General features: G+C 48.4%; 4 protein-coding genes across 4 annotated transcripts; 1 reads left to right on the forward strand and 3 right to left on the reverse strand.

Moving 5' to 3' along the window:
• Window positions 1-20: 20 nt before the first annotated feature.
• Window positions 21-2,956, reverse strand: BDV37DRAFT_270456 (MutS family protein MSH4; the record flags this gene model as incomplete). The annotated part of the gene is made up of 7 exons (XM_032084563.1): window positions 21-1,441; window positions 1,491-1,578; window positions 1,643-1,762; window positions 1,882-1,959; window positions 2,005-2,045; window positions 2,109-2,427; window positions 2,474-2,956. The coding sequence occupies 7 exons, from the start codon at window positions 2,954-2,956 to the stop codon at window positions 21-23; spliced, it is 2,550 nt and encodes an 849-aa protein (XP_031943047.1).
• A 244-nt stretch (window positions 2,957-3,200) lies between these two features.
• On the forward strand, window positions 3,201-4,867 carry BDV37DRAFT_281563 (WD40 repeat domain-containing protein; the record flags this gene model as incomplete). The annotated part of the gene is made up of 3 exons (XM_032086842.1): window positions 3,201-3,425; window positions 3,495-4,573; window positions 4,624-4,867. The coding sequence occupies 3 exons, from the start codon at window positions 3,201-3,203 to the stop codon at window positions 4,865-4,867; spliced, it is 1,548 nt and encodes a 515-aa protein (XP_031943048.1).
• Window positions 4,829-5,992, reverse strand: BDV37DRAFT_87138 (putative IgE binding protein). The gene is made up of 2 exons (XM_032091368.1): window positions 5,465-5,992; window positions 4,829-5,404 (listed from the first exon to the last, which is right to left on the reverse strand). Exons 1-2 carry the CDS (start codon window positions 5,705-5,707, stop codon window positions 5,081-5,083), a joined length of 567 nt encoding a protein of 188 aa, XP_031943049.1. The 5' UTR covers window positions 5,708-5,992; the 3' UTR covers window positions 4,829-5,080.
• An 852-nt stretch (window positions 5,993-6,844) lies between these two features.
• Window positions 6,845-8,606, reverse strand: BDV37DRAFT_87136 (velvet factor family protein). Its single transcript, XM_032091367.1, has 4 exons — window positions 8,077-8,606; window positions 7,945-8,024; window positions 7,399-7,890; window positions 6,845-7,341 (listed from the first exon to the last, which is right to left on the reverse strand). Exons 1-4 carry the CDS (start codon window positions 8,311-8,313, stop codon window positions 7,065-7,067), a joined length of 1,086 nt encoding a protein of 361 aa, XP_031943050.1. The 5' UTR covers window positions 8,314-8,606; the 3' UTR covers window positions 6,845-7,064.
• Window positions 8,607-12,886: the final 4,280 nt, after the last annotated feature.

The raw sequence follows: 12,886 nt of genomic DNA on the forward strand, positions 1-12,886 counted from the left end.
ATTTCAACAGACAGTTACCTTTACTCGTTCAGCAAACTGCCATTCTCAGAAACGTCATCTGAAGAGATCTCTATAACGGACCTTTCCTCAACTGACGAGATGAGAAGGGATGCAGAACTTTCCTCGCGATCTGGCTGGTTATCCACAGTATCAGTTCCTGTCACTTCAACCAGACCCGAAGAGGACCTCTCTTGTTCTTCTCCATCCTCAGAACCACAAGACACAGATCCGTCCCCGTCAATCGCAGCCATCCGCAACGCAAACTCATCCTGAAGTCGCTTCAGCCATTTTCGAAGCGTCTCACCTTCCATTTTCCCATCTCGAGCCTGCAAGAGCTGCTCCCTGAGCGAGAGAATAAGGTTCCGTTTCCGCGAGACAGCCAGAGCTCTAGACTTGCTGTGACGACGTTGCGCAATTTGGTTCATTTTCTCCGAGACCGTTTGCGCATACTCTAGTACGCCAGGCGGTAGATCAACAAGTTTAGCAAGTGCAAGGCCATAAAAGCGGTTTGTTTCGGGGCCTTCGGCTATTTTGTACAACATCGTCATCTTGGACATGTTGGGGGATATCTCCGCTGCGAGATGGAGACTAACAACGCCGCTGCGCTCGGCCATTATCACGGCAAGGTCGTGGAAGTGGGTGACGAACCAGATGAGGGCGTGGCTTTCGACGAGGGCTTCTGCGATGGCGATGGCGATGGCTAAACCGTCTGTTGTACTGGTGCCTCGGCCCAGTTCGTCGACGATGACCATACTCCTTGGTTCAATGCTGCGGAGGATGAACGCCATCTCGCGCATTTCGGCGGCGAAGGTCGATACATTTGCTTCTAGGTCGTCGGCAGTTGAGATGCGAGCGAAAAGCTGGTGCACGATGGGGAAAGAGGCGTATTCAGCGGGGATGAACGAGCCGATTTGGGCCATGATGGTCATTAGGGCCAGCGAGCGGATGTAGGTAGATTTACCGCTCATGTTGCAGCCCGTGATGATTTGGAAACGGGACTGCGGGGTTGCGTAGGCGTCATTAGGGATAAATTTCTTGGTATGTATTTTCTCGCGGATGGGATGTCGCCCTGACTTGATGGCCAGGACGTCTGTTAGTTCTGCTCGAACATAGTCGTGGTTTGCAGCTAGCTGGGCGAATGCGGATAGCATGTCAAGCATGGCAATGGCTTCACTGATCCTGAAGAGCTGGGCTATTTCGGAACGGATATCCTGGATCAATTCATGGACAGTCTGGTCACTCATGTTAATTACTTCGTTATGTGCATCGATAATTTTCTGGTTCAGTTTGACTAAGTCAAGAGTTTGGCATTCTATGCAGTTCTTCTTGCGGTATTTGTTGATGAATACTTCAGGGAGTGTGTCTACTTCTGTAGCTGGTATACTAATGAAGTATTGACGTGCTGTGTCAAATTTCAGATCGAGGGATATGCCATGAGATTCTACAGCACATTAGATGTGCCTAGGTACCAACTGCTTCTATCTACTCACCTGAAAGCTTTGTTATGAGATCTGCAGCATCCATGTTTGCTTCTTTGTATGTCTGTCTCGCGACATCAAGTAGACTGTTGACTCCAGCCTGTATCGTTGGATTACCAGACAGCCATACTGAAAATATAGCAACTCAAGCGACGGGTACGTACCCTGACACAGTATATACGCTGATTTCTCAGGTCAAGCGGTCTCGTTTGGTATGTTACATATTCGTTGAGGGTTGACTCAATTAGGTTTTCAACTGCCCGATGACCTGCTGGAGCGCATAACTATAGTCTAGTTAGACTTGCAAGCCAGCGTGTCATGAGGCTACTACTTCTCTGATCGTCAGTAAAAGGCTGCTTTGAGCCGTTCCAAGCGCCTTGTATACTGATCTGATTGAAGCCACATAAGTTTTGAGCATTATGGCGTTGTTGACTGATTGTTCGACGTATTGAAAAGTTCGTTTAGTTGGAACGAGGATGAGCTAGACTGTCAGATGTGATAAGCGTCGAAAGGCTTATCGACTCACAGATGTTAAGACTTTATCTGCGTCGATGAAGCCCTTCAGGGCTGTTGGAAGTTTGGGACACAACAAGTTAGTGTATGGTTAGTAGGACAGCCTTTATCTCTAACCTTGTCTAACTGATACAAACATCTCCCCTTTCGTAGATAAATCCTCCACGGCATCATATCGAGTTATCAACTTCGAAGCTTCCGTAGAGGGCTGCAGGATATTGGCTCTCAGAAGCCTACCACCCATGGGAGTTAGTGTTTCATTCATAAGTCCGAAGAGGCTGTCCTTGGATCTGGCATTTTGCAGATTTTGGATCAGCTCCAAGGAAGTTATGGTAGATAAGTCAATCAGCATGGACCCCTGGGAAGGCTCGAAACGGATGCGAAGGGAGTGAGAAGTGAACGTCCTATTTAGCTCCAGCTCGACATACTTCAGAACCTGTACAAAATGAGCAAAGCTTGCAAGTGTGTTGACCCTCACATACTGCAGCAAAACAACAAGCAGCAAAAAAATTGCCTCCCAAGGTAATCTTTATAGATTCAATGTCCTCAGGAAAAGCTAGTCGATCCACATACTCATGCCCGGTCTTCTCCGACCAGTCTCTGCGGTCTAGGAAAGTGAATGTGGTATCTTGAATATTCTCCTTAATGATGTAAAATAGCTTGGAATCCTTGGCTGTAATCATGAAGAGTATCTCTGTGGGCTCAAACACCCCGATCTTGGTAACTGTTTTGACATAAGTTTGGCTGTCGCATATCTGACACAAGACTGCTTCTGCAGTCGATAAATTGATGAAAGTGAGGCCAACAGTAGATGAGATACCGCGGGACTCGCTAACGGCACAGATAATATCCTGAGATGCGACACTTGTTGCTGTCGTAGTAGGTCTTGTCCGGAGGGGTCCACTGCTCTGCCTCGAGAGAGGAACGAATGAATCAGTGGCCCCCAGAGAAGAAGCTCTAGACATCAATATTGACATTCCATATGAAATAAGCAATCACATCATCTTGAAAAAGGCATTTCTTGATACAATTGAGAGAGAAGAAGTAGGAAAGGAAATTGTATACTGTTGATAAAGAGCGGATAGCCAAATCCAGTTTAGCGCCGATCCACTACTCCGCGATAAGTGCGATTTCATGATAGCCCGTTGAAATTTTTATTCAAGACAAGATCGACTTCACTACAAACAAATATTCCCTTCGAGTGGCAAAATGTCGACTCTTGTACCCCCTCCGACAAAGCGTCAGAAGACAGAGATCGCCGAGAAGGCGCGTCTGCAACAGGAGATCGAAAGCATCCCGGATAACCTGGGCAGTGTCCGAGTGCAGTTCTTCGACCAAGCAACAGGATCCGCAACGGGGCCTGCAGTGTCCGTCCCAGTCGCCGATGCCAATGTGAAAAATCTTGAGACCCTTTTGAATACACTACAAGGCAATGTAGGTACGCAGGGAATCTAAATTTCCGATATGCGCCTTAGGCTAATCCTCTACTGTTATGGGTTATAGGAAGATGATGAACGAGTACCGTACCGGTTCACCTACCAATCCCAGGATAAAGACAATCAGGCCATCGACATTTTAGCAGATCTCTATCATTCGTTACTCCAGCCTGGACTCAGAACAACCGAAGATACTATCTCTCTATACTTTACCCCGCAGGCAGTATTCCGAGTGAAAGCTGTTTCACGATGCGCTGCCTCTATAGCTGGACATGGTGAAGCCATTCTGGCGACTGCATTCTCCCCTGTGTCTTCTTCAACAATGGTGACCGGAAGTGGCGACTCAACAGCTCGTGTCTGGGATTGCGATACTGGTACACCATTGCACACACTGAAAGGACACACCAGCTGGGTGTTGGCAGTCGCTTACTCCCCCAACGGTGCGATTATCGCGACAGGCAGCATGGACAATAGCGTACGACTGTGGGATGCAAAGAAAGGACAGGCACTGGGAGGCCCGCTCAAGGGGCATGCGAAGTGGATCACCAGTCTGGCGTGGGAACCGTACCATGCGCAAGAAACTGGTCGGCCACGATTGGCTTCGGCGTCGAAGGATTCCACTGTCCGCATCTGGGACGTTGTATCGAAGCGAATTGATACTGTCTTGACCGGCCACAAAGGCTCGGTCACCTGTGTCCGTTGGGGTGGCATGGGCAAGATTTACACAGCTTCCCATGACAAGACCATCAAGGTGTGGGACGCCAAACAGGGTACCCTCATTCAGACACTACAGGCCCACGCACACCGCGTGAACCACTTAGCCCTTTCGACCGACTTCGTTCTGAGAACCGCCTACCACGACCACACTAAGAAGGTACCTGAAGCCGATGCCGACAAAGTCGCCGCAGCCCGGAAACGCTTCGAGCAGGCGGCCACCGTCAACAACAAGATTGTTGAGAGACTCGTGTCTGCAAGTGATGACTTCACTATGTACTTGTGGGAACCGGAGAGCTCCAACAAGCCGGTTGCTAGATTACTGGGCCACCAAAAGGAGGTCAACCATGTGACCTTCTCACCCGATATGGCATACATTGCATCCGCTGGATTCGATAACCATGTGAAGCTGTGGAATGGCAGAGATGGAAAGTGAGTATACCGCCCAGATTGTCATCACACACATATCTAATCATGAGCAGGTTCATCACTACTTTCCGCGGCCACGTCGGTGCCGTCTATCAGTGCTGTTTCTCAGCGGACTCCCGTCTCCTGGTATCCTCATCCAAAGACACCACTTTGAAGGTGTGGAACGTCCGCACCGGCAAACTGTCCATGGATCTCCCAGGGCACAAGGACGAGGTCTTCGCAGTGGACTGGAGTCCCGATGGCGAGAAGGTGGGCAGCGGCGGTAAGGACAAAGCCGTGCGGATATGGAGAAATTAACGTAGATACGGCAATAGAATTACACGAAACAAAAGTTTGCGATACCCTAAGCACTACTGCATTCAAAATGTTGCATATATACAAAAGGAGTGTCATATCTCATCTACAGGCGTAATTTACACAACCATCACAATCACCGCATTGCGTACCAAACAACCTCTTTCTCAAATCTGATTATTTTTTCAAATCAGGACACCATAACTCGCCCTAGGCTTAAACGTACTGCCAAGCAGCAGCCTCCTTGGGAGCCGTGTTAGCCAGGGCATTGAAGCCAAGGCATTCAGCCACGTTACCCTTGGGGACAGTGGCGTTCTGGACAGCGGCAAACACCTGCCAGCGGTAGTCCTCAGTAGGGCAAGCCATGAAGCCGGAAGTACCCCAGCCGTCGAAGGTGTAGTAGCCCCAGTTCTCGCCGGGCTTGTAGTTAAAGGGACCCACGGCGGAGCCCTCGGGAATATAGGCAGAGTGGGCCTGGGTGAAGGACAGAGCGCCCTTGGGATCAACATAGACCTGCTGGCCACCGGGGACCATGACATTCTGGAGAGTTTTGGTTAGTAACAGGGAGAAAGTGGAGACAGAAAATAAGACACAGCTTACCATGCCATAGCCACCAGGAGCGAACACGGTCTGGTTGCCGGGAGGGCAGCCCTCACCAATGGGGCAGTAGGACGTAGTCTCTCCGCCAAGGTAGAACTTCTGGCCGGAGGCGGTCATGGGGAGAAAGTGGATGGGGGAAGCAGAGCGGGTGGCCATGACGCTGAACGGGGGGTTCTCCGGGGCGACTGGGGCAGCGGCCGCCAGCAGGGGAAGAAGCAACGAGGGGACCATGGAGAACTTCATCTTGGTGATTTAATAAACGAGAGACTGTGGATGGGAACTTGGAAGATGGCTATAATGTTTTTAGGCTGATCTGTTTGGAGAGGCATGATGTCGAGAGCTCGACCTCGTATTTATATCCCGAGAACGAGGAGGCTACGAGATATCCATGGACAGCAAGTGTCATACAACATTCTGCATCTCGTGGAGCCATGAGGGAGACGTTACATTGCAGTCGGCGCCAGCCGCTGCATAATCATATCGAAATCTGGATCATAACCTATCAGGGGGCGACGCCAATGCTGAGCTGGTGCACTGTTCAACCGCTAAAGTGAAACCGCATGCAAGCGAAGCGATATGAGGATTTGTCACGGGGTTCGCGGGACGAGAAACCGCGGAGATTTATTTAATGACGTTTATGACGTTAATGTGGGGAGGCCGTTGAAGAGCCGAAATTGCTATCGTTGATTCTCGAGACCAGTGTCTCACTTTTTCCGAGACACTTGGGAGCTGTCTGTAACGCTACAAGACATAAGTGTATAATAATAGAAATTAGCCACCCAATATAGCCAGCAATGGCCGAAGGTTCGGACAATGCCGACGACCCGCGGCAGGCCTGCAAATTTGGGAGAGAAGCACTCAATAAGCATCACCATTCATTACGGATACGAGACCCGTCTGCAGGTAGACTATATTTGTTCCAGGGTCCTCAGAGGCAACGCTTTCTATGGATTTCGCACGAAGTTAAAATTACTTAATTGCGGGCCTCAATTGAGTTTTTTTCCTTCCATGCATGAGACCTACAAGTTCGATCACCTGATATGGCAATCCACTTCTGATGTCACTTCTCCGCATTATCCATGGATTAGGGCATATTCCATCCTGTCGGTTCTTTCAATTCCGTGGCAAAACATACATGAAGCGCTCAGTCTCAATACTTAGAGATGATCGAGTGCTCAGCGCGGTTTGAACAAATACACATAAAAGAAAGAAAAGCAAGGAGATATATGTCTCACGCACTCCGGACAGCACCCACACAGTAGAACATACATCTTGAGACGATTAAAAAAGATGTGACAAAAAGGGGGATATTATAAAGCAAAAACAAAAGGGGGTGAATCAACAATTAGCAAAAAAAAAATAAGAGCCAGAAAAAAAAAAGACAAAAAAAAAAAAAACACCGCGGCACCAATCCTGATAGCAATACATCCCACCCATTTGAAAGAACCCGTCTTGCCCTGAACACCGCCGACCGAAACCTTGCCCCATGTCTTAACCCGTAAATGCGTAAAATGATTAGAACCATGAAATTAAGGCCGCTTGAGTCACAATGCCTCTCAACCCAATGTACGGGTTAGTGCAGCAAAGCAACGCGGCTTTCTTAATCGTAATCATCCCCATCGTCGTCATCGTTGTTCCGGCCGCGTGAGCCCTTCACGCCATCTTTCCGGATAGGAATTTTGATGCCTTGGAGAGCGAAGCACTTGCTGAGTGTCGTACTCTCGATCACTCCGGGGAACTTCTTGGCCGAGAAAACTTGGAATGGCTCGGAGAAGACGGACGCTAGGACGGGCGCCGATCCATGATTGATCACAGACACTCCTCCGTTAGGAGAATCACTAGATTGAGTGCCCACGTTGACAAAGCTCATTTTAAGGCTAAAAAGAAAGTTAGTAAAGATGCATTGCAACAAATTACAATTGATGAGCACTGACCGGAAGACCCCTTCAGTCCGTACACTCAAATCTTGTAGGATGAACCATACGCCGATTTTATTGTCTGGATCGGTCAGACGGAAGGCACTGGCACTGAGACTTCCGATGAGGTTGCGCGTGAACATGCCGCCAGGCCCCGTGCTAACCGGTTGCGCAGGGGAGATATTGGCCTGTGGCATATGACCGCCGGTCGGGTAGTATGGTTGGTAGTAAGAGGTCTGGGGACTGGCGCCATAAGGATTTTGATACTGTAGCTGAGGGTTTCCAGGGTAATAGCTATTCATTTGCGGGTAGGGGACCGGCTGACCGTAGGCATTTTGTGGGTATTGCGCATAGGTAGGGGACATTGTTTGCGGCGGTGGCGGGTACGAAGAGGACATGGCCGTTGATATCGACGGAGAGGTTGCTGAATGTTTGACCAAATTCACCTCGTTAGTTCCCTCCGCGTTCCACAAGTCTACCATGAGGACGTAAAAAGAAGTATCAATCTCACTGGAACCAAGGTCAGCGCCGCAACTAATTCACATGATTCCAAGGTTTACATACTTGATATCGATCTCTTTTTCGGTTTGAGCGTCCTTAACTATCAGGCGGATGCACGGAGGAGGGGTAATGGGCCTCCGATCCTAGATCGATCAATAAGCAGTTAGTCGGTATATAGGATATATGGGAACTAACCTTGTCGCCAAAGCCGCACATTCGGGCCCGAATCGGTTGCTGCACAACTTGCAGAGACCAAATGCGACCCTCGTGGACCGTCGAAAGCGGCGCTAGGTGGCTGGATGACGGAATACCTGCGGAGACCATTCCACCCCCGGAGCCCGGAGTGGGATATGATGAGGAAGGCGGGGGAATTCGATCCATGGAGAGAGGCGGCGGCGGTGGTGGATGTGCCCTTTCTTCGATAGCATACATGGCGTGCGAGGGGAATAGGCGATAATGACAACCGGTGTTCCCGTTTCGTAGATGGATTAAGAGCTAGATAGATGGAACTAGCGTCTATAGAGCATGCGAGAAGCTTCCAACGTCACAGTTAGACCATTGACTCTGGCGATGGTTGAAGTTCGTGAAAGCCGCGACCGAAGCGAGCACTGGCTGAAAGCTTGTCGGTCCTCAACCTGTGCTGGGACAACTCCAGCTTACCGAAGCGAACTGGCAAGGAAATATAGCACACAATGGTACGGGCCACAGTAAACTGCTTGTGGGGAGAGACGCGTGCGGTGGTGAAAGGTACGATCGTTGCGGGGGTGCAATTTCTGAGAGGGCGCCAGGGAAAAAAGTGGCGAAAGAGGGGCGTACCCGAAAGATAGGATGCGCGACTGACCTCAGCTATCGGGGCGATAAGTTAAACGATCACCACGAACACCAGACACTTATCTTTTAAATCACGTACAGTTCAGTCAATTTGCAACGCGTACTACCACTTTGCTGAGACTTTTAGAGGGTAATTGACGATCGCTGTGGTTGAGCCGTAAGAAAGAGCTGTCAAACTGCGGGAGATTCGCTAGGTCTTCCACGGATCGACCTCAGGACCAAAGGTTCGCACACAGCGTCCACGTTAATCTTCAGGGTCGTAAGGAAGAAGCCACTTGGATATAATCGGTGGAGTCAGAAGCTGCAGAGCAACCCAAGGGTTGATACTGAAGTTGGGACGTGTTGGGTGTGGGGGAATTTGTGAGGAAAGAGCAAGTGGGAAATGAGGGAAGAAAAGGTGAGAGAGCCGAATGACGAAGCGGAGAGCGTGGACAGTCACGAGAGGTCCAGACAAGAGAGAGAAACTCGACTGTGGATGAGCTCATACCCTTAGAAATTTATTCCTCTATTTTTAATCATTAAAATTTTTATTAACTTTAACTTCTGGCGATCATCTTCTTTCCGATACCACCGGTGCTATTATGTTTTCTCATTATGTTTCATTCAATTGAGTTCTTTGCCCCTGCTAATTAATAGACGCTGATATCTGTTGTATAATTTTATTTGTCTCTTTGGTACCTTTTTTTTTCTCGCCACTTTCTTCTATTTTCGTCACGATACCAATACTAAATTGGGTTCGTCTTTGTTCTTCGCAGAATGACTTACTCTCTGACGAGATGCAGCAACCAGACTCACGGATTCGGCGATGATCAGCCCGCCGCAGGAACCTCGACCCAGACCGTCGGGTTCAGACTTCCTCCCTTCTGGGCGTAGCGCCGGAATGTGAGAAATTAACCGCCAAAGCCCGACAATCGCACACGATCTATCGACTCACCAAAAGACACTTGTATATTTGATCTTTGTTCTTTTCCACAGATGCTCTCTATAAATTGATTTTTCTGTTTTCTTTTTTTTTACTTTTTCTACTTTCCTTTATATCGGTATTCTCAGCCAGTCACTTTGGAATTTTTGTGTCCACCTTTTGAGGAATTATTTCAAATTATCTCAAGTCCGTGGGGTTTCCGAAAAATGTAATGATCAACGACGGAGGGGTTTAGATCCAGATGCCTAGCAGCCCAACAGCGGCAAAACCCTAGTCCAGTGGAGGTCAAGGATTGCCCCGACCAATCTGCGCTGCTGTATTCAGCACAATTTATTTTTACGGCTGTCATAAAGACGATCCTCAGTCCTGAGGAGTAACCATATTACCCAAGTGGTTCTCCGGTTTGGGTTAACGCAGAGCAAGCTTGACCCGAGCGCGATCCGTTTTCAGGTTCAGTGGGAAGATAACGCAAGGCACATCTACCGCAAAAGGTACTGTCTCACCTATATTCTCTCTTTTATTTTTTCCTCCCTTGTCTTTCTTCCCCCCTCCATGAGATGAACTCGGTCAATTCGTTTCTTTACCTGAGGCGGTCAGAGCTAAATCGGATCAGCACTTGTCAGGCCCTAAGCATGATCCGTCGTCCTTGGCACGCGCCAACGCGATGCCTAAGAAAGTTTCGCCAGCGAGTCGGGTTACGGCTGCACGCGCTGATGGAAGCGGGGACTGCGGTTCCCCGTCTGCGGTTCTCCCACTTCGTTCTGCTGTCCATGGTAACCCCTCCGTCCTCGACCGGCAGGATGCCTGAATTCTTTGTCTACAGGCCTAATCGTCTGCTGACAGTAGGAGATAGTCGCATAATGCATTGTTTGGCTTCGGGAGGATATCTGTGCTGGTGTACTCAGACAATCAGTCATTCAAGGTGAAACCATGGTTGCCAGGAGAAGAGAAACTGAACCGAATAACTCTTGCAGATGTTGTACCCCTGTTACTCGGCCGGGATACCTGGTCGCAATCCCCGCGTCATTGAACTGCGAAAAATCGGGGCGCAGCGACTCCCTATCTATATATCGAATGATAACGCCAAGGGTTCATCTCAGGTGCTCTACGTAATACCCCTCATGCAAAGTGGGATTTATGTTTCTTTCTGGTTCGCGCAAAACTTTATGCCCTCGAAGATTACCTAAACTATTATCGCGATGATGACTGCATAAAGACACAACAGCCAGCAAATATCACAACCCAAGGCCTACAAAACCAATGAGCAATGAATCAATAGCCCCACCTGAATTTTGAAATGACATTTTACAAGTTTCACCTTTCATCAACTCCTGTAAGATAGATCACCATCCATGGTGCCGCCGTCAACACCCCCAGCCGATGAACGCATGTACCTGTACAAGAACTCTAGATAAACCTAATCGTTGGCTCGGAGAGTCTCGTTCATTTGACAAACAGTGATTTCCAGATCCCGGAAGCAGGTATTTTGCTTCACAAACCAAGAATCGCAAACCACAGATTGTTGGAATGGCTAAAGCCGCTGCATAGCTTAATCAGCTCGAGTGATTGTCAGTGGCGAGGCTGTTACCAAGGAATTCTCTAGCGTCGTTATGACTAGGCGACGACACGTGTGTTACCTATCAGCTGGCGCTGCCTGGTAAACATCAAGAACTACGTGGATAATGCGACTGGGGGCCTATTCATTAAAAATTGTAATAAACGCGAAGCTTTCTGACTCACTCTCGGAGTAAAATGGTCTGCAAACGTCACCATTGACGTGTTTAACGTCAAGAAGATTCAATACAGCACACCCGCTGAACAATCTTAATAGCTAAGCTCAGAAACCCAAGCATCATGGTCAGAAACAGAGTTCAAGGCCCCCACTCCGATAAGGCGAGCACTCCACCCTAAACCAATCCTCTCGCTATCATGGGTGGTGGGATCAGCGGAGAAGGATGGATCTCGGCAAAGAGCCTCGTAAAGAATGGTGTTAGGGCTCCGTTAGTATGAAGACTACTAGTATTGTGTCTATGTTCTTCAGCATATACTAGGCCATAACGCGGGCATTTGTTCGGAGGCATTTTTACATGAGTAGACTTATCTTCCGATCCTGATATAGCCTGACTCTAGCGAAGTCAAGTTTGCTATTGAACCATGTGATTTGGCTTTTGAAGTCTATTCGTGGCACTACTATCTCTATTGTCTTCTTCCCTTTTTTTTAGGCTGAGAATAAGCGGAAGTTGGTCCATGTGCGGGATGAAGTCGGCCTGCGAGTCGTAGACATGGTTCTGGAGCACTGCGTGGCCCTCACAAAGCGATTATGGGTCATATATTGACCATAAGGTACTAAGGTCGTTCTCTATATAATAGTCTCCATCATGACGTAGATTAGCTCACTACATCTGTCGAACTCAATAAACTAATCCGCGGAGCGGAATCTCTAAATCGTGCTAAATATTCGATGTTCTTGTGGTATTTTTGTGTGGTTTATACGGTAGGATTTAATCAAGTTAGGCATATCTCGAGATTTTTTTAGCTTGGGTAGCGGTATCACTACTAATACCGTGGGCGTCTTATAGATGACTTTTTTCTAGTTCCAGTTACACCAAGCTCTTATTGATGTATGTCTTTGAGTATTTCGAGATTGTAGGGTATGCAGAGCCGTGTATAATTCACGATATGGGAATTCGCTACTTAAATGCTAGTGGTTATAGTGCTGGAAGGATGGTCTTTCTCGTCCAAGAGAAAGGGTTGTATCATGACGTCTGTTGGGCAATTGCTCATTAGGAAATAATGGCCTCTCGGTGATATAGATCCACTACCGGTATATATGGGTCGTGGAGACTAAGAGAACGGGAACAGCTGTCGGTTGGAACACTTGTGGGTACGTAGTAGCCTTCCACCAACCAAGCCTGACTTTGATAGCTACTGGTAGTTTTGGATATATGCACTTTGGCTGTTCAAAGGAATTCATACAAAACTAAGATAGCCCTACTAGGACAACGATCAATCAGCACTAAGTATAGCGCGGATCTATTGCGATATTTTATAAAACCAGACCTGGCTGTTGGATATTCAATCACCGCTCTAACGTAGTGTTTGGTCTTGATATGTCCCGGGAAAGTCTGGAATAACACATCAGCGTTCTGGTTTTCTGTGTCTATCCCCGTGTGCATTCGATGGTGTTATTGAACGGCGCTCGACCGATTTGGGACGGTGTCGCTGCAGCCGTAGAGGGACATGGAATATGTT

The sequence above is a fragment of the Aspergillus pseudonomiae genome (genome assembly GCF_009193645.1).
Source record: "Aspergillus pseudonomiae strain CBS 119388 unplaced genomic scaffold BDV37scaffold_21, whole genome shotgun sequence".
Taxonomy (NCBI): domain Eukaryota; kingdom Fungi; phylum Ascomycota; class Eurotiomycetes; order Eurotiales; family Aspergillaceae; genus Aspergillus; species Aspergillus pseudonomiae.